At 54.6% G+C, this 25,472-nt stretch overlaps 1 protein-coding gene across 1 annotated transcript in view; it reads left to right on the top strand.

Moving 5' to 3' along the window:
- The window catches only part of CNTFR (ciliary neurotrophic factor receptor), a 38,335-nt gene that overhangs the window by 10,425 nt on the left and 2,438 nt on the right, over positions 1 to 25,472 (top strand). Inside the window, exons 2-6 of the mRNA XM_006898516.1 lie at positions 9,766 to 9,853; positions 14,055 to 14,288; positions 21,719 to 21,836; positions 22,005 to 22,171; positions 23,321 to 23,484. Coding sequence (XP_006898578.1) covers positions 9,766 to 9,853; positions 14,055 to 14,288; positions 21,719 to 21,836; positions 22,005 to 22,171; positions 23,321 to 23,484 — 771 coding nt within the window. The remainder of the gene's footprint in view (positions 1 to 9,765; positions 9,854 to 14,054; positions 14,289 to 21,718; positions 21,837 to 22,004; positions 22,172 to 23,320; positions 23,485 to 25,472) is intronic.

The following is a 25,472-nucleotide window of genomic DNA, read 5'->3' as shown; positions in this document are numbered from 1 at the left end:
GTGGGTTGAGGACTGCCCCTTACCATCCAGCATATGCAGGAAGCTGACCTGGGTCTGGCCACGAGGTTCTCAGTCACTCTTAGAAAGTAGGAAGGTGATTCAGAGCTGGGACTGATACCCCTAGGCAGCAGAGCTCAGCCCTGAGGCAGCAGAGGTAGGCTCGCGGCGGCCGGAGGGACTTGATATGCCAGGCCAGGGGGGGCGGAGGTGGGAGGTCCCAGCTGCCCTCGGGTGTGAGGAAGGGGCCGGGGTCCCAGAGCTTAGAGGGACCCTTCCCCCACCCCTCCCGAAGCATCAAGTGCCACATCTCCTCCTGACTCAGACAATTAGATTCAAAGGATGACCTCACTGCATGCCGTCCCTCGCTCGCTCGTTTGCTCGCGGCGCGCGCCTTCCTCCCTCCGCCCGGCCGCCGCTCTCCTGCCTAGCTCGCGGCGCGGCTGGGTCTCCCGGGCCAGCTCCGGTCCCTCGCCTGCCCGCTAGCCGGGACGCGCGGGACTCGGGCTCCTGCCGCCCGGGCCCGATGCCTGCGGGCCGCCGGGTGGACCCACGGAGCACCGGAGGCAGCGCCAGGCGCCTGCGCGGGGACCCAGGTCAGTGGGCGCGCAGCCGCGGGCCGGGGCTCCGGTCCCCCTCCGCCGCCGCGACGCCCCCGCCCCGCTCGCCCGCCAGCCCGCCTCGGCTTCCCGCTCCTTTCTCGGCCTCCGCCCCCCGCGGCTGCTCGGCGCTCTCCCTCTGCCAAGCTGTCTCTCTTCTGCTCTCTTTCTCCCTCCAATCCCCCCTGCTCTGCAGCCGGTGGGAGGGACTGGGACTTCCTGAGGTCCCAGGGATGGGGCTGGGGCCCATTGGCTGCAAACAGACCAGGCTTCTTGGAGGAGAGGGGGCTTTGGATGTGTTCAGCGGTCAGGGGGAGGGGACCACCGGCTGGGTGTGAGGGGGCTACTGAGAGGCCCAGGGTGTGAGGGTGACATCTAGACACGGGATGAGCTCCTGGTATCTTTTGGTTCTTCCTGCCTGGGGGGCAGGAGAGCACTCTTAGGAGCCTTGGCTAAGTGGTTAAGAGTTTGGATATTGTAAAGGTTGGAGGTCCAAACTCACTAGCTGTTCTGGGAGAGATAAGATGTGGCAGTCCATCTCCATAGAGATTACAACCTTGGAAAGCTTAGAGGATGGTTCTATGCTGCTCTGTAGGGCTGCTGTGAGAGGAATCATCTTGATGCTCACACGTGTGTGTGGTGCACAGGCCTCTTGCCTGCTTTCATTTGCTCTTGTCTATCTGGCTGGCTTCATTTGTCTTCACCTCTTAACTGACTTTAACCCATATTACCGGGTTCTGTTTTGCCACTACCTTTCTTCTGGACCCCATTAACTGATTTCCTAAGGCCCTGCTGCCCAGTGCTCCTGCCCCCCATCCCATCCCTGGTTTCCTTAGATTCAGCTGCCTGATTTCTTTCATACCAACTGCCTGATTTCCCTAAGTCCCTGTCACCTCGCTTTAGGGGATTGCCCTGCCTATTTCCTTAGGCCCTGCTGCCCAGTGCTTGGCCTGCCTGCCAGGCTCCCATAAAGCCTTGTCAGGCTCCCTTTAGGATGGGGCTTCGGGGGGCCTAACTATACCTGGAGTGGCAAGTGGTGAAGATGTCAACAACATTGCCAGTTCCCTGGTTGGGGCCTGGCCAACGCAGCCTGGATTTCATTCTGCCTGGACTGCAGCACAGCTTCCAGGGGGCCCTGGGGTGAGGCACTGGGGCTGTAGGGTCCAAAGACACCTTAGGAGTGTAGTCCTCAGTGGTTAGTGAGGGCAGCCTCCCCCTCTCGCTCTCCAGCCCTCCACTTCTACTAGTCTGCTGCTTGGTGTCAGGCCCTTACTCTCTTTGGGCTTGACAAGTGATGACAGGGCTTTGGCAGGTCAAGGCTGAGGCTCAGGGCCTGCTTCCTCCTCCCCTCCTGTGCCTCCCTCCCCTCCCCCCTCCTGTCACCAGGCTTAACATATGAATGCCCTTTAGGCCGCTGTGGACACAGAGAGATCTCAGAGAGGCCTGGGATCACACAGCAGGAAGCTACACAGAAAGCTGTTACCATTCCCATCCTGGAGAAGAAGGGGAGAGAAGGGGAGACCTTGAGAGTGGGATGTTTTCTGGGCCTTTCTAGCTCTTCCTCCTTTTCCCAGTGCATCAGGGGAGACAGGAACTATTTAGAAAATAGGCATCTTTTAAGGGGCTGGCAACATGTCCTTTTCTCTTTCCCTTCCTGACTTGGGGCGCCTTTTACCCCCTCCCCCCAAATGCAGCTTGAGGTTCCAGCAAGATAGGACCACTTTTAATGTGTGATAGTGTGGAAGAGTGTATTCTCCACTCTCAGCTGTGGGGCTGACTGGGGAGATTGTGGGTTTCAGGAGGTGTGTGATAATGTTGGTGGGGAAGATTGACTTCTCTGAGTGTGTGATGGTATCCATATGTGAGACCATGACTGTTCTGAGTGAATGTGTAGAAGGGAGTGTGTGTGTGTGTGTGTGTGTGTGTGTGTGTGTGTGTGAGCACGCGCGCGCACGCGCATTAGAGAGAGATGTAATGCACGTGTGCACACACCAGCATGTTCAAGGCTGTAGCAGCGGGTGTCCATGTGGGAGGTTGTGTTAAGTAGCCGTGATGGTCTACTCTGAATGCCAGCTTTGGTGAGAGGCTGCTGGGGTGTGTTGTGAAGCAGTGCCTGTGTGAGGGGGGTTTAGGGAAGTTCTGCTGGGTGGTAGTGAGAGTTTGTGCTGCGCCTGGGGGTGAAGTGAGCCAGGGTGCTGGTATGTGTTTTTGAGTGTGCGTGTGTACTCACTCCTCTGTTTACCCGTCAGGAACAGACTGCTCTGGCTCCCCACTGTGAGGAGGGCAGCGGAAGGGGGAGAGAGGATGGCTTGCTCTTGCCCTGCCACCAGAAGGTTCCTCAGAAGTCGTTTTGGTTTGTTTTTTTCCATCAATAAGAAGTCGTATTTGTGGTGTATGTGTGTGTAGAGTATTCATGGGGTTTGTGTGTGTGCGCGCGCGCTCGCTTTGGGGAGCAGGGAGAACAGGGTACTTGCATGAAGACAGCCAAAGCTTCTTTGGTTCCCCTAAATCAACCCTGTCTCTGTTGGAGAGACCGTTTTTGGTTTTGTTATGGAACAATGTTTTGGATGTATGTACTGTGTGTCCCTCTTCCTCTGTGTATGTGTGTGTGAGAGAGAGTGAGAGCTTACATGCATATGGTGTCTGTGTATGTAGTTGAGGGTGTGTCATACCACAGTAGGGATGGCACTGGGGGTGGAGTTTAGTGAGAGATATGGAAGCAAGAAGGTCTTTATACCAGTGTCCACGTCTGGACCGTCCATCCTTTGGTCTCTCGAGAGGACCCTGCAGAAGCTCTCTGGGCCCCTTCTGATCTCTTGGAACCCCTTCCATGTCCCCTGACTGAAGTGTCAGTCACCCCTGGTGCTGTGCCCATCCTCCACCTTGTATGGAGTTCTTTCAGCTGTCTGACCTCCTGCTGGAGCATTCTGTCCCTCTGTGAGGAGCAGCCTCTCTCCCTGCAGATGGAAACCAACTGGCGGCTGGGCCTTTCCTGGGTGGTAGGGCATTTCTCCTGAAGGGTCATTGAGGTTTGAGGATGAGCAATTGGCACTTGTGCCTCAGATTCTGTGACACTCTCCTGCACCTCTGTGCCCAAAAGAAGATTATAAACTTAGCTACCCCTCTTTTTCTTCCCATTGAGAGGCTAGGATTGAACCAGATGACTTGGGCAAAAAATGCAGGCCCCTGTACTTAGAGGGCTGCCAGGCATAGGCCTGCATGTATGTGTAATGTGGCCCATGGCAGGTCACAGGCGGCAACCTGGCCCTGAGCAGGATGGCACATGTGGGCACAGGCTGGTCCTGCCTTCCCAGAATATCTCCCCAACTGCTCAGCCAGGCCCTCCACTCTGGGCCCCAGACTCCCCCACAACACGCCTGTCCACACGTGCATTGGGGGCACACACATGCTGATCTCCGTGTGTGATCTAAGGGTTCCCATGGTAAAGGAGGTTGGGGGTGGTTTGAACACTCGAGAGTCTAAGTTGCTGCCAAAATCCATCGGAATCTTGTCCCCCGCACCCCCAGGCCCCCATCTCCGGCTGTGGAGGTCATAGCAGCAGGTGCGGATACCCACCCCCTAACTCGGTCAATAGGGCCGCCTCCTTTTCCACAATCTCAGCCAGCAGCTCGAGCTGGGGACCACTCCCCCTGCCTCCCTCCTGCCCCCTCCTGCTCAGCTTATCCTGCCCCCTTCTAAGGGGAAAGGAGGGGGCTTGTGCTTAGGTGAGGTCCCTCCTTTGAGCACTGAACCTCCAGTGCTTAGTGGCCTCAGAATGGGTGGGAATGTGGTACCCATGAAGAGATTAAGGCTTGACCCCTGCAACCAGGCATGGCTCTGGGTCCTTTGCACCCCTCAGGGGTGGGAGCTGAGAGAAGAGTCACAGTTAGATTCAGAGAGAAGGAAGGAAGGAAGGAAGCAAGCGCCAGGGATGAGAGACTTTGGGAGAGACAGGAGGTAGAGACGCCACAGGGAGTAGGAGTCCGAGGCCAGCCGGCGGCCCCAGCCCAGCCCACCCCGCCAAGGAGCTGGCCCCTGACCCGGGCCCACCCCCTCCCTGGTGGGGGGCCTGCTGGGCCAGCTGCCAGGGGCCAGGCCTCCCTCCTAGCCCCCCCCCCAGTCTCTGGACTGCTCAGGCCTCTGCCCCCGCCCCCACCGCCCACGCTGTCCAGGCTGCCTAGGCCTGGTGGGATCTGGGGGCCTCTGAGCCCCTCCTCCCTCTCCTGGAGCTTCCCGCCCACCCTGACTGTCTCTCCAACGCTCCCACTAGGCCGGTGCTGTTCCTGTCTGCCCAGTGTGCGTCCTTGTCCCTGGCTGTGCCTCTGCAGTGTACCTCATTTTCTTTCTCCATCTCCAAGCTTATATGTCTCTCATCTTTGCTCTGGCTCTGCCTTACCTCTCTTGCAGGTCTCAGAGCTCTGATGTCCTCAGGCCTTTCAAACAGTTGGTCCAGACTGCATCTTGTGCTCCTGCCTTATTTCTAGGACGGGCACTTTAGGATTGCTAAGGAGGGAGGGACAAGGTCCCAGGACAGAATGCCTTTTCCCCTCACATGGTGGGATTCTGGGCTCTGTGATTGTCAAGGGAGGACTAGAAGCTGTGTTGGTATCATCTTGGCCCTGTCCAGGCCAGATGCCCTCTGTCAGTTGGAATGTTCCAGAACCTGTCCTGACCCCCCAGGATGACTAAGCCTGTGAACTTCTTTGAATCAAAATTTCTCCACTTTGGGGTGGAGATGTGATAGTAACTTTGCTTTGAAGCCATTTCCTGGGAGCTCCCTGCCCAGTCACTGTCCAGCCCAGATTAAGACTACCTGCCTTACTGTACTTAAGCCAACCAGCAGTTTGAAGCTCAGGACATACCATTGCAGACCAGCATTCACCCACAATTGCAGCTGAGGACCAGTCCGTGTGCTTGACCTAAATCTGGTTCTGACAGAAATTCCTCAGAGAAATAGGCTCATGTACTCAGATGGCTTTCTGATTCTTCATGGGTAACATCCAAAGCTAATGTCTCTCTCTCTTCCTGTAGTTTCTACCCTCAGCTAGACTGAAGTAGGGGATGGGGAGCTGGGCCCAGAAATTCTGGGGCTGCAAAGAGAAGACCTGTTCCTTGATTCTAAGTCTGACTCAAAAGCTTGGAAAATGAGCTCTGTGATCTACGGTCTATTCCTGTATGATATTGTCACTGCTAGTGACTGCCAGTCTCCATGGACGTCAGTATTATGATGGACCACGGCTGGTCAGTCTGACTGTGTCACTGTCTCTGTGTATTGATATCCCAGGGGATGTCGCTCTATACGACTGACACCTTTGTTCTTGTCTTTGACCCTGAGGTGACTGTCACTGTGACCTTGTCATTGTCAACAGGTATCATGGGCCTGTTTGTTGCTGCTGTTTTATGTAACTGCCATTCACTGCATCACTGCCACCCTGGTGACTCAACATTCCAAAGTGTCATTGTCACTCGTGTAACTGTTATTTTTACTGGGTAGTGTTTTCACTGTGTGATAGCATCTTTGTGCCGCAGTGGGACAATGGCAGTAAGCTGGAACTCCAGGATTTGTCTCTGATTTGTCACCTGGGTGTATATAAGGATGGCACTGTGGGTTCAGGGTCGGGAGAGCTCTTGGGTCCCTGTAGTGGCGGAGCACTCAGGGGTTGCTGGCACTGAGCGCCTTTCTTCCTAATAGGATGTCTCCTTTCCTTTTTCATTTTGTGCCGGGGCCAGAGGCTCAGGCTGGCTCCCTGGGGTGGGGGCTGTGAGGAGCAGGGTTGGTTTGCATTCCAGAGCTGTGGGGCGTGGAATTGGAAAATTCCTGGGAAAAATGTTCTTTGGCCTTGGATGAGTGGCCTGAGGTGAGCTAGGGCAAGCCAGTGGTGTGTCCTGGATGCCTTGGCCTCAGTTTACCTACCTGGGGAATGGGGTCCAGTTGAGATTTTAAGGGAAGGGAGAGTAAAACTGTCTTGGAGCTTTTCAGGAGGGCTGAGACGGTATCTTACCTAACCCCATGGGGACTCAGCTCCTGGATCCTCAGGGAGAAGCTGATAGCCCCCCCAGGCCCTAGCACTCACACCCCCTCCCATTGCAGGGGCTCTGTGGACTTAGAGCGATGCTGCAGAGTGGCCCTGCGGGGGGGGGGGCGGGGGGCGGGGATGTCTTTGCTGTTCTCTCTGGGTCCTCTCCTGCCTGCCCTTGAGTCTCTGCCCATCTCCCACATTTCCATCTCTCCCCCCGTGTCTCTTCTCTCTCTGTTTCTCCTCTCTGTTTCTCTCTGTCCCTCCAGGTCCCCACTGATGCCTCTCCCTCCTTCCTTCCCCCTGTCCCCCCTCTCTAGGTTTCTCCCTTCTCTGGGCACCCCCAACCCTGCAGTGTCTGTTTGGTGCCCCCTCCCCCACCCTCCGCAGCGCTCTCAGCAGCTCTTGTCTCCCATGGCTGCAGCCCCGTTGGCCCAGGGCCCGGCCCTTACAGTAACTCATCGGGCTGATGGAGGCGACTTTGATGAAGAAGCCACCCCCTCCCCCTGCAGGGGCCTGAGAGTGTGTATGTGTGTATGTGTGTGTGTGTTGGATGCTTGCACAGCCATGCCTGGCCATCCCCTCACCTGTCCCATCTGTCTAGGACCCAGAAAGAGCTGGAGGGCAACCCTTCCCACTTCTTCCCTAAACGGTCTCCCATCCTATGACCTCACCTCGAATGCTCTGTGTGCCCCTCTGGCTCTACAGACCCTGGCTGTGCTGCCATGTGGTGGGCAGTGGGCCTGGCAGTGAGGTGGCATATCTTCCTGTGAGGAGGAAGGGATAGACAGATGGCAGAGACCGGGAGGGGCTGAGGGCTGCTGGCAGGGGTCAAGGTGGTGGACAGATAGGCCTCTAGCCCCCCCTTCTTTATCTTTTCTGCAGCACCAACTCTGAATTCAGACAGTCCTGGGTTCATGCCCTGGCTCTCCTGCCTCATGGCTGGAGGACTTCTCCCATTGTCCTAAGCTCCTGGGCCTGAGGACTAGCTGAAGATGGGGGAGTGGCTGAGGTCAGAAGGGGCCAGGATGAGGCAGCTCAGGCCCAGGAGTCACTGCTGTGGGAGAGTCATTGATGCCTGAAAAGGCACAGGGAAAGCTGTGTGCCTGAAGGGGCATCGGACACCAGTAGTTGTGACTGGAGGGAAACCAGGTTTACGTGGGGAATTCGCCTAGTGAGCGCTGTGTGTGGGTACAGGGTGAGCAGGACCCTTTGCCCAGACAGAAATCCAAAGGCAGATTCTCTCCGTCCACCACCTTGCCCATCAGCTTCCAGAAAAAACCCGGTTCTACACACATTCACACCCACAGGTCTCTCTCCTCAGCTAACGCTGTGTCTGCAACGTCTCGAACTGTTTCCCTGGATGTATCTGGCAGTATGTCTCTGGCTGTGTGTCTGGCAGTATTTCTGACAGTGTCTCTGGCTGTGTCCCTGACAGTGAATCTGACTGTGTCTCTGACAGTGTCTCTGGCAGCGTTTTCAGTACAGATCCTTCCTGCCCAAGCATCTGGCTATTTCTCTAGCTGTTTTTTGGGTGTACGCCTGTTTGCGTCTATCAGCTTCTCTGGTATTTCTCTGCCTGTGTGTCTGACAGTTCCTCTGGCAGTGTTTCTGACAGTGTCTCTAGCTCTCTGGCTGCGTCTCTGATGGCTTTTCTGGCTGTTCTTCTTTCTTTCTCTGGTGGTGTGTCTGGTTGTGTGAGGCAGAACTTTCTACAGTGTTTCTTACAGGCTGTTTGGTAGTGTCTCAGCTGTCTTAGAGAGCTCTTGTGGCCTGGTGGTTAGAAGCTGCACGCTGCCAACCTAAAGGTACATGGTTCAAATCCACCAACTACTGCGAGGGAGAAAGATGGCCAGTCTCCTCCCATGTGATTTACTGCCTCTGAAAACCTGCTGGAGACTCGGCTCTGAGTTGGTTCCAACTCCATGGTATATAGCAACAAGAGCAACAACTGTCCTCTTATCGTTTGTCTGGCTGTGTCTCCCTCAGGTTATATCTGCCCATTTCTTTGGTTTGATCTGGCAGTGGCTCTCCTAGCATTCCCGTCACATCTTCACCTGTGTGTGGAGCTTTCTTTGGGCTTCTGTGGTGTTTGGAGAAGTGTCTCTGTCCAGTGTCTTTTCTGTGCATCTGTGTCTCTGACATTGTCCTGATTGTGTCTGGCTCTGCCCCTCTTGGGATCTTAGCTTCTGTCTGGCTGACAAGTTCTTTCTCTTCAGACTAGAGTGTGGAGTGGCTCACAATTGGGGCCTATTCTGTAGCAGTTGTTCCTATATACCCATGTGTGAGTACATGCGTGTGCGTGTGTGTGTGTGTGTGTGTGTGTGTGTGTGTGTGTGTGTGTGTGTATGACTTGTTAGGCTCATTCCAGGAACCAGGATTAACAGGTAGGGCCACCAGATCCAGCCTGGTTTCTGGGAACATGGCCTGTGCACCTCCATGTGTGCGTGAAGATACTGTGGACATTGGCTGGACTGGGGTGAAGGAGGGGCTGTCATTCCTGAGGGGACATAGATTTGCAGATCCCTCCTACTTCTCTTGATTATTGGTATTTAGGAAAGCAGGAGTCGCCTCTGCCCTGAATCCCATGGCCCCACTGCCTTGGTACCCTGCTGCCTGGACTTTCCCGGAGTCCATTGGCAAAGCTCATTGTGGGGCGGGACAGAGCTGAGGGGCTCCTCAGCATCCAGGTTTCAGGCAGGGGGCCTCCCATTCAAGGCAATTTGGAGAAGTACATGTCTCTAATTAAGTTAAAACATTCCCCTTTCAGTTTGTGATGTTTATAGCTAATTAGCTAACCTCACCAGTAGAGCTGGTTTTTGCCTTTATTTTTTTTTTTAAATGGCCTTGGCATCACCAACATTCTATAACTGATCTGCAGTTGACTACATCCTCCAGCCAGCAGCCTTATCGAACAGCAAACCACGCAGGTTGCCTTCTGCTGTCTATCTAAACCTTTGCCGATGGATGCCAATAATGTTGCTTTCTACCTCTTGAAAGAGGATCCCAGGCCCCATTAAGAAAGGCATTTGAGGTCCCGGTGCCCTGACCCTAGGGCTGGGGCTTTCCAGTCTTGCCTACAGAGGGGGTTCCCAAGGCAACTCTGCCTGAGCTGATCCTGCCCGCTCCTCTGCCCCCATTTCTCCCAACAGATGGCTGCTTCTGTCCCGTGGGCCTGCTGTGCTGTGCTTGCTGCTGCTGCTGCTGCGGTCGTCTACGCCCAGAGACACAGTCCACAGGGTGAGTGCTTGAGGGCCTGAGCCCTGACCAGCACAGGTGCACACTCACACCCTCCAGGAAACACACCGGCATGGTCACACATGAATCCCAAAGGGACGAGCGGCCATCAGGACACTGCCCTCCAGCATGGCCCACTGGTGTGGTCTCACCAGAAGTCCCCAACAGTCACAGTTTGGTAATCACATGCTGATGGTGTCTCTTTCCACCAGGTTTAGTGCAGGGTGCAGGTGGATAGGAAGAGTGACTGGGTGTAGGTTGTGCAGTGGTACTTTCTGGAAGTGTGTACGGAGAGCACAATTGAAGGTACTGGAAGGAGACATCAGTCCCCTTCTGTCCTCAGCCTCCTCTTGGAGGAAGGATCACTCCTTCCCTCATTGCTGCTGGGTTGGAACCAACCCATAGCTGGCTGCCCTCCTGGTAGGTTTTCAGAGGCTGTGATCATGTGCGAGGAGTCGGCTCATCTTTTTCATGAAGAGCCACAGATAGATTCAAACCACCAGAGAGGTGCCACCATTAGGTTAATAAAAAAAAGCAGAATGCTTTAGGAATTTGCAAAAATGACAGGAAATTTCTTGAAGCATTGCCTATTTTTAGGAGGGAAAATAGAGACCTGAAAACAAGATGTGGGAGGGAAAACAGAAGGAGGCGACAGGTCAATGGGCTGGGGTAGCTGGAGGAGGGAGGGCTTGCTCAGGGCCAGTCTGTATCCTTTTTTCCTCATTTGTCCAGTGAGCGTTGTGTCTTTCCCACAGCCCCCAGGGCAAGGAGCTGCACCTCAACAGAGGAACTTTATCTGAGCCTCAGCCCTCCCATTGCACCTCAAATGACCATATCAACATAAAATCAGAACTTGGAATTCTGCAGCAAAGCTCTAAGTGGGGGAGATATCCCCCTTGCTTGGGTCCTGCTCGGAGGTATCTCTGGGGTCCAAGCACAGAGCACACCCTCTCTAATGAGTTCTGCCTCTCGTCAAAGCCAGGTGTTCAAGGAGCACAGTGGATTAGGGCTCACATGGTTGCCTCCCTGGAAGACCAACCTCATGACCCAGAGAGTATGATTGGCACCCTCAAGGCTTCTTCCCCACATTGACCACAAGGGCCAACAGGCTTCTCTACAGTGGATCTGCCCTGGGCTCCTATGCTGACCACACCTGCCCAGGGCCTGCTGGTGGCTTTGCCGTTGGCCTGGCCTCTGCCTGGGTGAATGCTTGTGTGCAGAGGCAGGGCTACATGTGACCAAGGCCATGAGTCCCTGAGCATGTGAGGCTCTGCCCTTGTGTTTGAGCCTAACCTTGTGCATTAGACACGAGACTGTGTTTCTGTGGGATTGAGCCCCCATTAGAGTTTGTCTCTACCTGGTTGTGTCCTTGTGGGCTCTGTCCCATATGTGACACTGCACGTCCGGGGTGGGGCTATGTTGTTTGTTTGAGTCCACCTTGCACACCTGTACGTGTCATGTCCTTGCTCAGTCGCCCCCTTGTGTGTGAGGCTGTTCTCACAGGTACTCGTGCCTCCAGGTGACAGTGCCCTTCCAGTGCCTGCTGGTGATCTCCCAGCAGGTGTGTCTATCCCTGAATTGAGACAGCGTCCCTTTGTGACTGTGAACTCATGTGTGACTGTGACCTTGTCGATGACTGTCCTGTGCATGCTTGTTGTTTGTGGATGACCTTCCTGCATGTGCGGCAGTGTGTAGCTGCTTCGTTCGGATGTCAGGGTGGGGGGACTGTTTCCGGCATGTGGTCCCCATGTGAGCCTGTGTGCGCAGGTGTGAGGGAGCCGTCAGCTCTGTCCCTCTGTGTTCTCGGTGTCCATGACCTCATCCTGTCTCTGTCTCTCATCCTGGCTTCTAACAACCTTTTCACAGCTGATTCCTTTGGAGCATTTGTCACTGCGTCAGGGCCAAGAACCCGGTCCTCCTCCTGCTGCTTGATTTAATTTCTGAAATGGACAGCCCATCAGTAGGGGCACCTACAGGGCGGGAGGAGAGCTGTCCAGAGACAAAGGATTAAATCACTGCCATCTTTGGAGCTGTTGCTTGACCGTGCTTGTTGCTGCTGTTGTGTTACTGTAGGCAGAGCTGATGCTGTGTGATTGTCATGGCACGTTGCCCCCTCCGCCTCAGCCTGTGGCCTGTAGCTGTCATCTGTCATGTTGTCACGTTTCCCCCCCTCCCATCCTGCCCTAACACTGTCGGACTGTCATTGTTGGCGGGTTGTGTTCTCATTTCCTTTGTGAGGAGGCTAAGGTGTGGTGGGGACAAGCTGTCCACTGTCTATTGCATTTGCTATGTTGTTGGGTCATGGTTTCTTTCTCTTATGGACAGACATGCATTAAACGTCCCGTGCTGGGTCAGTGTTCCTCCTAAGCTGTTGGTCAGTGTTGATGTGTTGCCCCTGGGACCATGATAGCCACTCCTCCTTTGCAGCGGTCAGTTTTCAGCCTCCTCAGGCAGCTGGATGCAGTGTCTCTGCTGGGGGGGGGTGCGCGGGTTGTGATGCAGGGAGAGGGGCTTGGCATGTTTCCTGGAAGCTCCAGGTTTTTGGAAGGGAGGCTAGATGGGGGCTCAAGTGGCTGGAGCTCGTGGAGGGGGGTTCTGTGGCCTGAGCCTCGGACACTGGGCCTCTGGTCAGGGGAGGCCCCCATCAGTCTCTGGTTCAGCCTCACAGCTGTGGCCTCCACGGCCCCCAGCCGCCGCCCTTCCGCCCGTTCATCCTCTGCTCGGCTGGTCCCAGGCCCCACAGAAGAGTGGTCAGGGCTGGCCAGGTTCCCTGCTTTCCCCCTCCTCCTCCAAAGGGGACAGAGAGGCTCCGAGAGGGGCAAGACAGAGACAGGCGAGCGGAAGAGAGATCCAGAGACCTGGAGAGACCCCAGCATAAGGAGGGCGACAGAAGCGCCAAACAGGGACAGATGTTCCTGCACAGGGAAAAAGCCAGACTGGGGAGGGGGCTTTGGAGAGGGGAGGGGGAGCTGGATGGCTGAGAGGGATTCCCCACCCCCTGCAGACCTGGTGGTGTTAACAAGTCTAATTAAGAGGCCACTGGCCCAACTTAATTGGCTCGTTAACAGGAATCGCCTCTGAAAATCCCCCAACTCAGCGGGGTGGCTCTCTGGAGGGGAGATGTGAGCGAGTGTTAACGAGGGATCCCGCAGACCCCCCCACTCCCCTTCTTTCCCCTCTCCCACCCTCCCACTGCAGCTCTGGCTCTGGCCTCTGGCCACAACCAGGGAAGCATCTGTCCTTTCAGGCTTGGGGAGCAAAATGAGGGGAATGACAAGGGGTCTCAGGATTGGTATCTTCCAGGCGCTGCCTTCCTGCCCTTGCTAGTTGACTGTGGATCTGAGCCTCTGACTATCTCAGTCCCTGCTGACTCCCTCCTCGACAGGTGCTCCCTCCCACCCTTCCATCTCCAGTCTCCTGGGTTCAGTCCATCACGCCTGGGTTGCCGAGGCCAGGACTGGGGGCTGCTCTTGGCTCTGACAGGCTCCTCCTGGGGTCAAGGAAGGAATGGTCAATGTGCTCTCTCAATCCCAGCACCCCCACCCAGCCTGTGCCGTTCCTGCCTCAGGAGGTTGACAGCTGCCAGTAGTTCCCTGGGGTTCTTGCCCTGGATCTGCCCACTTTCCTCTGCTGCTGCTGCTGCTGCTGCTGCTGCTGCTGCTGCTGCTGCCGCCGCCGCCGCCCAAGCCTGGGATGGTCGGGGAGGAGAAAAAAGGCTCTCAGGGGTAGGCAGAGTGGAAGAGAGAGAAACTACTAGGGAGGGAAATGGGCACAGAGAAACAGAATGGAAAGAGACCAGGGTGAGGAGGAAAAAGAGGTGGAGGAGATAGAGAGGGCGCCCCTGAGCTCCAGCTTGACTGGTGACAGATGTCAGTGGCAAGAAATTAGGGTCACAAGGGTCAGGAAAACTTTTAAAGGACCCAATGACTGGAGGTGAAATGGGTTTTCACTGAGATCTGACCCTTCCTAGCACTCCACACTAACACACACAAAGATTGCCCATTCACAAACACATGCTCATAGTTGGAGACCTTCTTATACTACAGCACTCTGGTTCCATCACAGTTTTGCACACTTGCTCATCTCTGGAGCCTGACCAGACTCTCACACGCTCTCCCAGGCCCTCATCTCACAAACGTCACTTGGGGGAGCTGGACAGGGGCTGTGACCTGTGCCTTCTGTCCTTTGCCCCCTGCCCATACAGAGGCACCCCACGTGCAATACGAGCGCCTGGGTTCAGATGTGACGCTGCCCTGTGGAACCGCCAGCTGGGATGCAGCAGTGACGTGGCGAGTGAATGGGACAGACCTGACACCCGACCTGCTCAACGGCTCCCAGCTCGTGCTTCATGGCCTGGAACTGGGCCACAGTGGTCTCTACGCCTGCTTCCACCGTGACTCCTGGCACCTGCGCCACCAAGTCCTGCTACATGTGGGCTGTGAGTGCTGCCCTTTTACCCCTCTTCTGACTTCCTGCCAGAACCCTGGCCCCAACCAAATACCCTTCCTGTGGGTAGGGATGTGGTGGGGAAGTGCCTGTTGTTCCCTGACCATTGTCCTTTGACCTCATCTTAGACTGCTTTTCTGATCTCTTGAGCTGAGACCTGTGAACATTCATCCACCTGTTGTACCCCCCTGAGATCTTGCTTCCTATGGCAAGACAGAGAAAAGCGGGCAAGATATGACCCATCTGGGGCCTGGTGGGATCATAGCTCTGAGCTGGAGCGGTCAGTATCTGCTTTCCCAGGCACTGGCCATAATGGCCTTAAGGAGAGAAGTGTGTGGATGTGGGTTATGCAGGTATGTCCACGGCCATCCAGATGATACCACTCATAGCAACCCTTCATCAAGTGTCCAAGGCTGTAAATCTTTCTGGGAGGAGACTCCCATCTTTCTCCCATGGAGCAACTGGTGGATTTGAACCACTAACCTTTCTGTTAACAGTAAGGTATGTAACATAGAAGGCTACCAGAGCTGTTAGAAGGCTACCAGAGCTGTTATGCAAGTATAGACTGAGCATTGTAGGATGCCCCTGGAAGAAGGCAGGTTTCCTGGAATAAGAGTCACGTGGAAAGTTGGAGGTTTGGAATGCATATTGGAGACAGCATTTCTGGCAGAAAGCTGAATGTGAATATAGACCTCTGGACTGGCTGGGCATAGAAAGGCCACTTGGGGTAAATGAGGGGGGTCCCAGGAGAGGGCAGAGGTACCTCATGATCCTGGATGCTAGGAAGTGCCAAGGAGGGTCAGGATCATGCAGTGAGAAGATCCCTCTCACTACAGTGGAGAGAGGAATTAGATAAAACCAGGACAGGAAGAACAGGAAGGAGGTTGCATCTGGGATCCAGGAGAGATATTAGGACCTGGGATCAGGCCATGGAGTCAGAGTTGAGAGGAGGGAAGTGGATCCCTAGAGGTTAGTGATGGCGTGGAGGTGGGAAGACGGGAAGGCAGAGAGGAGGAGGAGCTAAGTCAGCAATTGGTGCCAATACTTAGGGACAAGCTAGAGGGTTAATGTGGAGGACAAGCTGGTGAGATCTGCTTAGGTAGGATTTCCCTAGAAGCAGACCTTGAGAATTTATATGCAAGTAATTTATTTGGCAGGTGAGGGGTACACCCTAAGGGAATGCTAAAGGACACAGAAAAAGGAAGTTAAAATAGCCAATAAAGAGTGAGTCATCAAGACCATTACCTCTGCGTGGTGAGGTTAACACACTGAAGGATTTCCGGGGAAGTTAATGCAGCTTATGCACCACAGGGTAATCTGAGGGGTGGGGGGGCTGAGGAGTTGGGGTATTCATACACTAACTCCTGCCTGTGGTGGCCGAGGAATTCATCTGGGGTGAGGGTGCTTTAATTTCCCAGCACTTTTGGCCTGATGCCTCAGCTGGCAGAGTGGCCTTTGGTAGCCAAAGAAAAGCTCTTAGGCAAATAACTGCAGAAGCTGGCAGGAGGAAGTGGGGGGTGAGGACTCTGCACACCACCAAGATTGCCCCAGACATGTTGGGTCAGGGTTCTTGGAGAACTAGGAACTGGTGGATCTAAGACACGGGGCCCGCAAAAAGTCTGGGCTAGCGATGGGGCTTTGAGGGGCAGCATCAAGACAATGGAGGAGAGTGAAATGGCCAAATGGAGAGATTGGGGTGAAGAGATAAGAATACTAAAGACCATCACTGTAAAAGGAGTGGATGGGGAGAAATAAGCCACAGTGAGAAGGAACAGCAGGAGCACTTGGGAAGACCGCATGAGTGGGCTTTGGAGGAAAAGGTTTGGTGGAGAAGTTGCCTTGTTCCATGCTAAGGACCACACAGGAGGACAGTCCTGAAGCCACACTCTTCAACATCTGGGCAGATACCTGCATCTCAGGCAGAGCTAGGAGCTCCAGGAGGAGGAAGAGTGTAGTCTGTAGTGCAGCTAACCCACACGTTTGGTGGTTCAAATCCACTAGTGGCTCTTTGGGAGAAAAATGGGCATTCTCTTTCTGTTAAGATTTACAGCCTCAGAAACCCAACAGAAGGTCATCAAGAGTTCAGTGGCAGTGGGTTCATCCACGGAAACTCACCAACAGAGTAGATATTCTCAAAACAGAATCTAGTTTAGTTTGGTTTTTTGGTGGGTGTGGTTTTTTTTGGTTTTTTAATTCTGCTTGAACCAGATCCTCTGGCCTCCTCTCATTTGGATGTGATTTATCCTGTTGGCCAGAGCTAGTTTCTTTGCTCCTTGGGACCTACCAGATAAGCTGAGGAAATGGGGTGCAGGCCCTTCCCCTCTAACCCCATTGCTGGGAGACTGGTTTGGAGAACAGTGTGAAATAGTAGACTGAAAAGTTACTCAGGAGTCCCTCACAGAAAACCTTTGGTTCACCACTGGGGTGAGGAAAGAGGTGAAAATATGTCTTGGTAAGAATGTACCTTTCCCGTGCTTGCTTTGGCAGCACACACACTAAAATCGGAGCAATTCAAAGATTAGCATGGCCCCTACGCAAGGGTCACACGCAAGTTTGTGAAGTGTTCCATCGTATTTTATCAGATAACCATATGACATTTTATTTGTCCTGAAACATTAAAAGAATGATGGTACATAAAGAAAAAAATGTACCTTTCCCCACCTTGTGTATGTTTAGAATGGAGAGGTAGCGTTCATAGTTGAAACTCTTAGTTGCAGGCCAAGGGTGGAATGACCCCTATTGGACAGCTTGAGAAATGCAGGACCAGCCCAAGAATGTCATTGCTAGCTTATCAACCCCAGAGTCCATCAGAAGTGGAATACTATGCTTAGCCTTGGGCCTTGAGGGGAAAAGACCATTTATTGAGTCCAATGGAAGAATTCTGAGGCCAGCCTGGCACTGGACATTCAGGCCTCATCTCAGTTTAGACCTCGAGTCCTCAGAGTGGACAAAGCTGGTGGCAAATTCCCAATTTCTGATGAATTGACTTGATCTTCTTTGGGAGGCCATGGAGGGGGGGACTTGAAGTAATGTCCGCACCCGCAGGACATGCCCACAGTTGCCCTTTGGTGACAAGACCTTTTATTCATAGTGCTACCACTCCCGCAGGGCCTGTTTGTTAGAGGAGGGCTGCCTGTGACTTGGCTGTAGCATTAGGATCAGATACTTATCATTCCCTTATTTCCTTCTAAAGACCTGGTCAGAGGAACAGGGGTTATTAATCATGATTGTCTCAGTCACTTTATATTAGTAACAAGGGACTGAGCATGGCAATACTCAAATGATCCTTCTTACCAGCTCTCAGAACAGGACAAAGTTACCTTGATTTGTTGATCAGACCAATACATGTTGTCTGCATCCTACACACACACACAGCCTTTGTGTCTATTTCAAGGGAATCCAGCAGCGGAATTTTGTTGAGTCTTCATTAGGCAGGTCCCTCCATGAGCTCCCTCCTCAACTGCCTTCCTGCCCTCAAATGAATCCTCACAAACAAAACCCTAAGGAATCTCTTACCCAAGATTTTGAAAAGAGCCCCAGGTTAGGAAACAGAATCCCACAGTCCTTTTGTAGCATCTTTTTGTTTACTGAACACTGCTGATGCAGTATTATTTGGATTTTTAAGCTAAAGCAAGGGAGAGATTAAAATTCTCTTTTAGATGGACTGCCCCTTGTCCAGCTTTTAGAAGTCTGTATTTGATGATCAGAAAGTGAAACCCCAGACCCCCTAGGCCAGCCCTACTTTCCCCTTATCCTTGTTCGGCTGGGGAGGGAAGATGAGTAGGAGGGCTGAGGGTAGAAAAGGTGCCTGGGAAGAGGAGACGGGTGGGAGGTGGGAGGTGAGAGGGGGGCACGGAAGTTAGGTGCCTTATGAGATGCCAGGAGATAAGGTTGGGCCAGGCCATGGGCCTTGAGTGCCAGGCAGGAGGAGGAGTGTGGGTGGGGCCTGGGCAGGGCCTGGAGCTGGGTCACCCAGCCCCGCCCGGCCTGAGCCTGGCCAGCGCTGTGGGCAGCCTGCCCCTCCTCCTCGCTGGGCCGGCGGGCAGGCCTCGTGCGTGCCGGGGGCTCCAGCCCAGGCGGGCTGGCGAGATGAGAGGAAAAACATGCGGTTTGGTGGGCTGGACATGGAAAAACAAGCCAATTAGGAGGAAAACAAACAAACCCAGGGCCAGTGGGGGCACACGCATGCATGCACACGCACACACAGCCCTGTGTGGGACCAGGGATGCCCTGATGACACGGTCACTTGGGCATATCTGGAACCCCCATAAGGGTGGTTCAGGCTGACTGGGCACCCAGGAGCACATGTGTAAAGCCAGAGTGGGACGTGGATGGATATCAGCTCATGTTCATTCTCCCTGTCAGCGCGTTCTCACACACAGTGTTCAGCTTACACGTGTGAACACGCTTGGAATTCTGGGCACCTTCCCACACCCACAGTTTGAAAACATACTCAGACTGCAGCTTCTACGCAGTATCTCACATGTGTAGTCCAGTTGTCACCAGGTGTTTGACACACATTGTCACACTTTGTCTCACAAAACACTTCACTGTATAGCCTCACACCATCTCTCAATCAAATAGCCACATACTAAGTCACAGGGCAAAAAGCCGGCGGTCGGTCACACACGGCCTCATGCCATACGACGACAAGCTTGGTCCCACATGCGAAGCCTCACAGCCTTTCACTTGCTCACAGTCAGCCTCTCAGCTCCATACAACATAGCTTCCCAGTCAGAAACACTCTCACAACAGGCCTCCCAGTCACACACTGTCCCACAATCTCACACTTGGTCTCTCACAGCACCCCCACCTCCGCCCACCCAGTCCCTCAGCTGGGCTCCAGCTGCAACAAGTCACTCCTTTTCTTCCTTTTCTTTGTTTTTCTTTCCTCCTTTTTCCTCTGAGAAACCTGGTCCCTGTCAGGAAACCCAAGCCCTTCCCTGCTCAGGGCCCAGGGCCAGGCCAGAGTAGCCAGATGACAGACAAAGCCCCTGCCTGGCCCCTCAGACCCCTATGCACTGCCCAGTCAGGGAGGGGAACTGGTTTCAGGGGAAGGTTGGGAGGAGGAGGCTGGTTCAAGGGGGGAGGACAGTCAGAGGGGGGAAGGAGGAGACTGGTCGGGGGAGGGGGCCATGAGCCTAGTGCCATGGCCCGCTCTGCCCTCTCAAGAGTCCAAGGTGGCAGGGCGCTGACTCTGCAGGCTTTAGTCCCTCCCCCCTCCCCCCCCAGCGCCCTTCTCCTTTGAAGCTGGGGTTGGGGCGGTAGCGGGCAGGAGGGGGAGTGGAGCCTTCTCAGCCGACCTCGGAATGTCCTTTCCTCCTGGGGCAGCTGCCAACTCCAGCCTGGCCCACAGGCCCCCACAAGGCACTTCCTGTGTCCTTGGCCGCCCCCCACCCCGCCCCCATGCTTCTGTGGCCCTGAGCAGATAGAGATGGGACAGGAGAGGCATGCAGTGTGAACCTGGAACAGACACAAGGTGGCCACAGGGCCAGGAAGACTTCACGAGAAAGAGAGCAGAGCAGTGGGCACAGGCCCCCTGCTCTCCTGTGCAAGCCCATGTGTGGGGCCACCTCCGCCCACAGCACTGCCCATTTCACCTGCTACACCCACACTTTTCTGATGCCCACTTGCCCCCACCGTCTCAGACTCCTCCCTCTACAGCTTCACACATAGCAGCCATGTCCACACAGTCACACATTAACACAGTCATGTGCACACTGCATACGAAAGCCCACAGTTCCCAGCTTGTCACCATGGCCACCCTACAAGCATAGACACGCACTCTCCTTCACTGTCCCTGGATTACTGAACTACCCCCTCCCATTTCCTGTCCACCTGTCAGGCAGGAGGTGGGGGGCACAGGAGGGAGGTGTCGGTGTCCCTGGAGCTGTGGACGGACATTCCTTGCCTGGGTCAGATCACAGAAGTTGCCTCCTTCCAGGAACCTGAGCCGCCTGTCCTCACGCCTTGCCCAATGCCTGAGGGTGGGACAGCTGGCCTAAGTGCTCACAGCAGCAAAATGAGTGTGGCTGGACAGCAGAAAGGACTTCCTGAGTGTGTCGTGAGGGTTAGTTCCAGCTCATCTTTGCTGTATGAACCAGGCAGGTGCCCATCTTTCCCTATTCAAGCCACTTAGCATGTAAAAAACAAGCAAACAAAACCACCTAAAACTCACTGCCATTGAGCCAGTTTTTGACCCTCCACCCTGTTTCCAAGGCTTAAACTGCAACAGGAGGAAATGCCCATCTTTCTCCTTTGGAGTCACTGGTGGATTTGGGTTAGGAGTGCCACTCATCAGGGACTATGCCACCATAACTCCCTTAGCCATTAACTTGTTAGGGACCATTGAGTCGGAAATGACTTATAGTTAGTTGGTGAATTCGAACCACATGCCATTGGGTTGGCAGCGCAGTTTACCACTAAGCCACCAGAGCTCCCTTTTCAACATGTAAAAGGCTTCTTTTTTCCCTCCCTTGTTGTGTGCCATCAAGTCAGATATGACTGGCACGAGAGGAGACTGCCCATCCTTCTCCAGCGGAGAGTCTGGTGGATTAGAAGTGTGTGCCTTCGGGATTGCAGTGCTCCTTCTTGCCCCTAGGCCACCAGAGCTCCTGTAAAAGGCTTCTTAAAGGCTCTGTGATGGAAGCTGGAGATGGGGCTGGGATGAGGTGTATACCGCTGCTTCCTCTCAACAGGCATGTGCATGTACACAGTCATCCAGGAGCACCAACTCTGAGCGCCACATCCACACAGAGGCCTTCCTGTGTACCCACACTGTGACTGGTGGTCACTGATTCATGTAATACATAGAAACGCCTCTACACGAGTGTCCACAGACTCAGATGTGCACACCTACATGCTTGTGAACAGGCGCCCAGTGCTCGCTTCCTGTGTGGCCACCAGGCCTCTGTGCCTCTTAGTCTTTCCTGAGGGCTTCCTGAAACTTTCACCACCAAGTGACCCACCTGGGGTGTCTTCTCCAGGAAGTGCACCCTGCAACCAGACTCAGCCGAGGCCCTCCCTGGACTCTGTCACATGTGCCTGCTAAGGCCTGTTAGCCTCTGGGAATGGATGCAGTATGGAAGGATATGTGGGGCCTGTCCTTTCAGACAGCCCCTCCATCCTATGATTGATGAGCTGAGGCCTGCAGCCCCCCTGCTCTCCGAAGATCCTGCCTCTATAGAGCAGGTGGGGGGGGGGAATCCCTCTCCACATAGCCCTTGTTTTTCTTTAATTAAACATCTGGCTCTCTGTGGCCTGGGAAGCCTCAGACCCTTGCTGACAGCACCCCCCCCTCTGGCATTGCTGATGGGTTCGGGGGATGGGGTGAGCTAAGGTTCTGGGCCCCACCTGTCCCCACACTACGGCAGGGGACTGGAGGTTCCAGTGGTGCCCTAATGGTGCTGTCCTCACCCTTAGTGCCGCCTCGGGAGCCTGTGCTCAGCTGTCGTTCCAACACTTACCCCAAAGGCTTCTACTGCACCTGGCACCTGCCCACCCCCACCTACATCCCCAACACCTTCAACGTCACTGTGTTGTGAGTAGCTGTGCCTTTGATCCAGTCCCAACCCTGACCTCTGGCCTCACACCTGACCCCACTACCGGTACCTCAGCCCATCCCAGCCATGGGCTTGACCTCCCCTCAGTCTCTGCCCCTCCTGCCCCTCAATGTTGGTAATGGTACCCGAGCCCCGCCCCTCTGCAGGCATGGCTCCAAAATTATGGTCTGTGAGAAGGACCCAGCCCTCAAGAACCGCTGCCATATCCGCTACGTGCACCTGTTCTCCACCGTCAAGTACAAGGTCTCCATAAGTGTCAGCAATGCCCTGGGCTCCAACGCCACAGCCATCACCTTCGACGAGTTCACCATCGGTGCGTGGTCCAGGGTGGGGTTACCTTCTGTGTTGCACTCACCCCTGTGACTGGGAGTGTGTACCACTCCTGGGTGGAGGTGCTTAGTGTGTATCCCAAATGTGTGTATGACGTTGGTAAACTGTACATCTCTACCTGTGAACATGAGTGTTGCCTACCTGTATGGCCTGAGACACATCTTCAGCAGCTCTTCCCAGCGTCTCTTTGGCTCCCAGAGCCTGTGGGTGGGGAGGAGGGGCAGGCTGGGCCAGACCCTTACGCAGCTGCAGCCTCCCCCCCCACCCCCCCCCCCCCCCCCCCACTAATGGCTTCCTTACGGCCTGTGATGAATGAGGTGTCAGAACAGGAGACAGGACTGTGACAGATACTGCCCTCCCCCACCCATATCCCAGCCAGACCCTCTGCCTGCCCCTTCCCCATTCCAGGCAGACCCTTCAGCCTCCTCTTGTCCCATCCCAGCCTGATCCACTCTCTGCCTGCTCTCCCATCCCGTTGCTTGGCCCTGCTCTAACTCCATCAGACCCCCTGTCTCATCTCAGTCAGGCCTCTGTGTGTTGTCCTTTACCCCATTCCAGGCACACCTTTTGACTCATCCTGTGCCATCCCAGCCATATCCCGCCTGCCCCGTCCTCATCCTCTGCTCCCATGGTTGGGTCCCCACCAGGACTCTGACATAACCTGGGCTCTTAGATGCACTCTTCACAAGCACATGTGGACTGCCTTTTAACTTTAAACCACAGAGCTTGAGACCCTTCCAGGGGAGGCCACGGAACTGGAAGGGTTGAGAAGATGAACCTGACTTTGAACAATGTGTAATGCTGGTGAAGGAGGGGATGATTGAGGTGACGGTTGTAATGTTGGAACATCTCACTGGCTTAGTTACCAAGGAGCCAATCATCATGTGGATGAGGCATGAAGGATGGGATGGAATTTTAAATACCAGGAGCTGATGACAGCATCTTATCGTGATAGTCATTGGTGGTGATGGAGATGTCAGAGGCAGATGTAATGAGATGGTTGTTACTGGTGGCCGTGAGAAGATGATGATGATGGCAACACCTGGAGATAGGTCAATATGCTGGCTGGGACTGACGAAGCCAGCTTGATCCCAGAGATCATTATGGTAATGAAGCTGTGTGTTCTGAACAGTGAAGCCAGACCCTCCAGAAAACGTGGTGGCCCGGCCTGTGCCTAGCAACCCTCGCCGGCTGGAGGTGACCTGGCAGACCCCTTCAACTTGGCCTGACCCTGAATCCTTTCCACTCAAGTTCTTCCTACGCTACCGACCCCTCATTCTGGACCAGTGGCAGCATGTGAGTACCCTGCCCTGCTCTGCCCTGCCCAGCTCAGCTCCTGGGGCTACGATCAGAGCCATGCTGACTGGGAGGTTCCCATATCCTAGGTGGTAGTAGCTCCAGTGGGATCCTGAGAGAAGTAAGGGAGGCTTTCTGGAAGGGGAAACTCAGAGGAAGACTTGAAGGATGGATGGAGCCAAGTGAGGCGTCTTGAGTCAAGATCCTGAGGGGTTCCCAGTGCCCCCACTAAAGCAGTGGGAACATACATGTCTTTGTGTCTAGAGTAGTAGTAGAGATGGCAGAGTGGGCACTGTTTTTCCTGTCTTCATCTCTGGCTCTCTCTCTCTGCTCTGGTCCAGACCTTGGGCTTTTGCTGGACCCCACAGGCAGGACAGCCTCTGTCCTCAGGGATTCACAGCTGAGCCTAAAGGGTAAGGATCAAGTAATGTGGTCTAGCTTGGTCCAAGGGTGTGAGTTCAGGCCGTTATGAACGTCAGTGCTCCAAAGTCAGGTCTTACTTAGGGGTTAGCTTAAGCTTATGGGGCCAGAGGTGACCTAAGGTGGGGACCAAGGGGTGGGCAGATGTCAGCATGGGGGCAATTTATGGTCAGGGACACAAGTCAAGCTCTGATAGAAAAGCTCTGGGAGGAAGTGGGGATTTGAGGCTAACTTAGGATCCTCACGTTGAGAGCTCTGGCTCCGTAGGGTTACAGGTGTTCTGTGTGCCCCATGAGGCCTGTGGGCTAGGGCTGGGACTCAGAGAGAGTTCTGTGGGACAACCAGACTGGCTCCCGAGGGTCAACCTGTGCTGCTAACACGTCCACCAGGCTCCAGATCCATCCCCACATGCCCTTCTGCCATCTGGCCTTTAAAGTTCGTAATTCGATTCCTGGGCGTCTGTCCGGGGGTTTCGAGCCTGGCCCCCACAAAGGCTGCACACACGCTCCCATGCTCCCTGACAGAGTCCGGAGTCCCTCCCACCTGGCCAGCTGCCCGAGCCTAATGCATTGCTAATAACCAGGGTCTAGTTTCACAAGTCCCCCTCCCCCGCTAACGAGCTACAGGCAGCAGCCCCGCGCGTCGCGGCGCACACGCCTTGCAGTGGACCTGGCATGCTGCCCACAGCACACACAGGAACATGCACGCACACACGTGGCCCCCAGCAGGGACCGTGCTCACACATGCATGTGACTAACACGCCAAGACAGGACACTGGCCTGCACCATGGAAAGAGCTGACCCCTGCACATGCTCAGCAGAGTGGGTAGACTTTGTGTCGAGAGCATGCCCTGTCTATATCTCATTGGCACTGGGGTTGGTTAGAGTTGTGGCTCCTCTGAATATTCATTTTGCTCTGAATTGAATCTCCACTCCCCCATCTTTGACCTTGGAGAGAAGCAGGTGTTTGATCTGGGCGGTGGTACAGAGAGGGAAGCAGAGAAAACATCACTTGGCTTTTCAAGAGGACTTGAGATAGACCAGGAATGGCATAAGAATGGGCACAAAGCTGTTTGGCAAGGACTGTCTGAGAATAGACCAGGGAGAGAGGAGCACTGGAACCCAGTGTGGGCTCTCTGTGCTTCCTGTTCTGACCCTAACATAGTAGAGAGACCCTAAGGGCATGTCTGGCATCTGCCGCAGCAGGCAGGTCCCTAGGCAGGGGGATCTAGGGGTGGTGCTAGCTGCTGGGAAATTAGGCCAATTGAAGAGACAGTCTCTTAAGATAGTGGGTTTGGGGCTTGGTTAGTGACAACCTGGCAGGGGGGTCCCAGGCCTAGGAGGTGTGGCTGCCAGGAGAACACTGGACCATCTTCCTAGAGGGGTGATGTCCATCCACCATGAGTCCTGAGTGGATGATGGCTGCCCACCGAGGTGACACCTGCTCACCATGGGAAGACGTGCAGGTCTAGGGGGATAAAACCACCCGAGAAGCCTGGGGCCAAATCCTGAGGAGGAGAAGGAGGAGCTGAAGAAGCTGGGTTTATTCAGCTGTACCTGTGAGACAGA

The sequence above is a fragment of the Elephantulus edwardii genome, unplaced genomic scaffold (assembly GCF_000299155.1).
Source record: "Elephantulus edwardii isolate Elephantulus edwardi_28Jun2011 unplaced genomic scaffold, EleEdw1.0 scaffold00232, whole genome shotgun sequence".
Lineage (NCBI taxonomy): Eukaryota > Metazoa > Chordata > Mammalia > Macroscelidea > Macroscelididae > Elephantulus > Elephantulus edwardii.
This window is presented reverse-complemented; position numbering and strand designations above follow the sequence as displayed.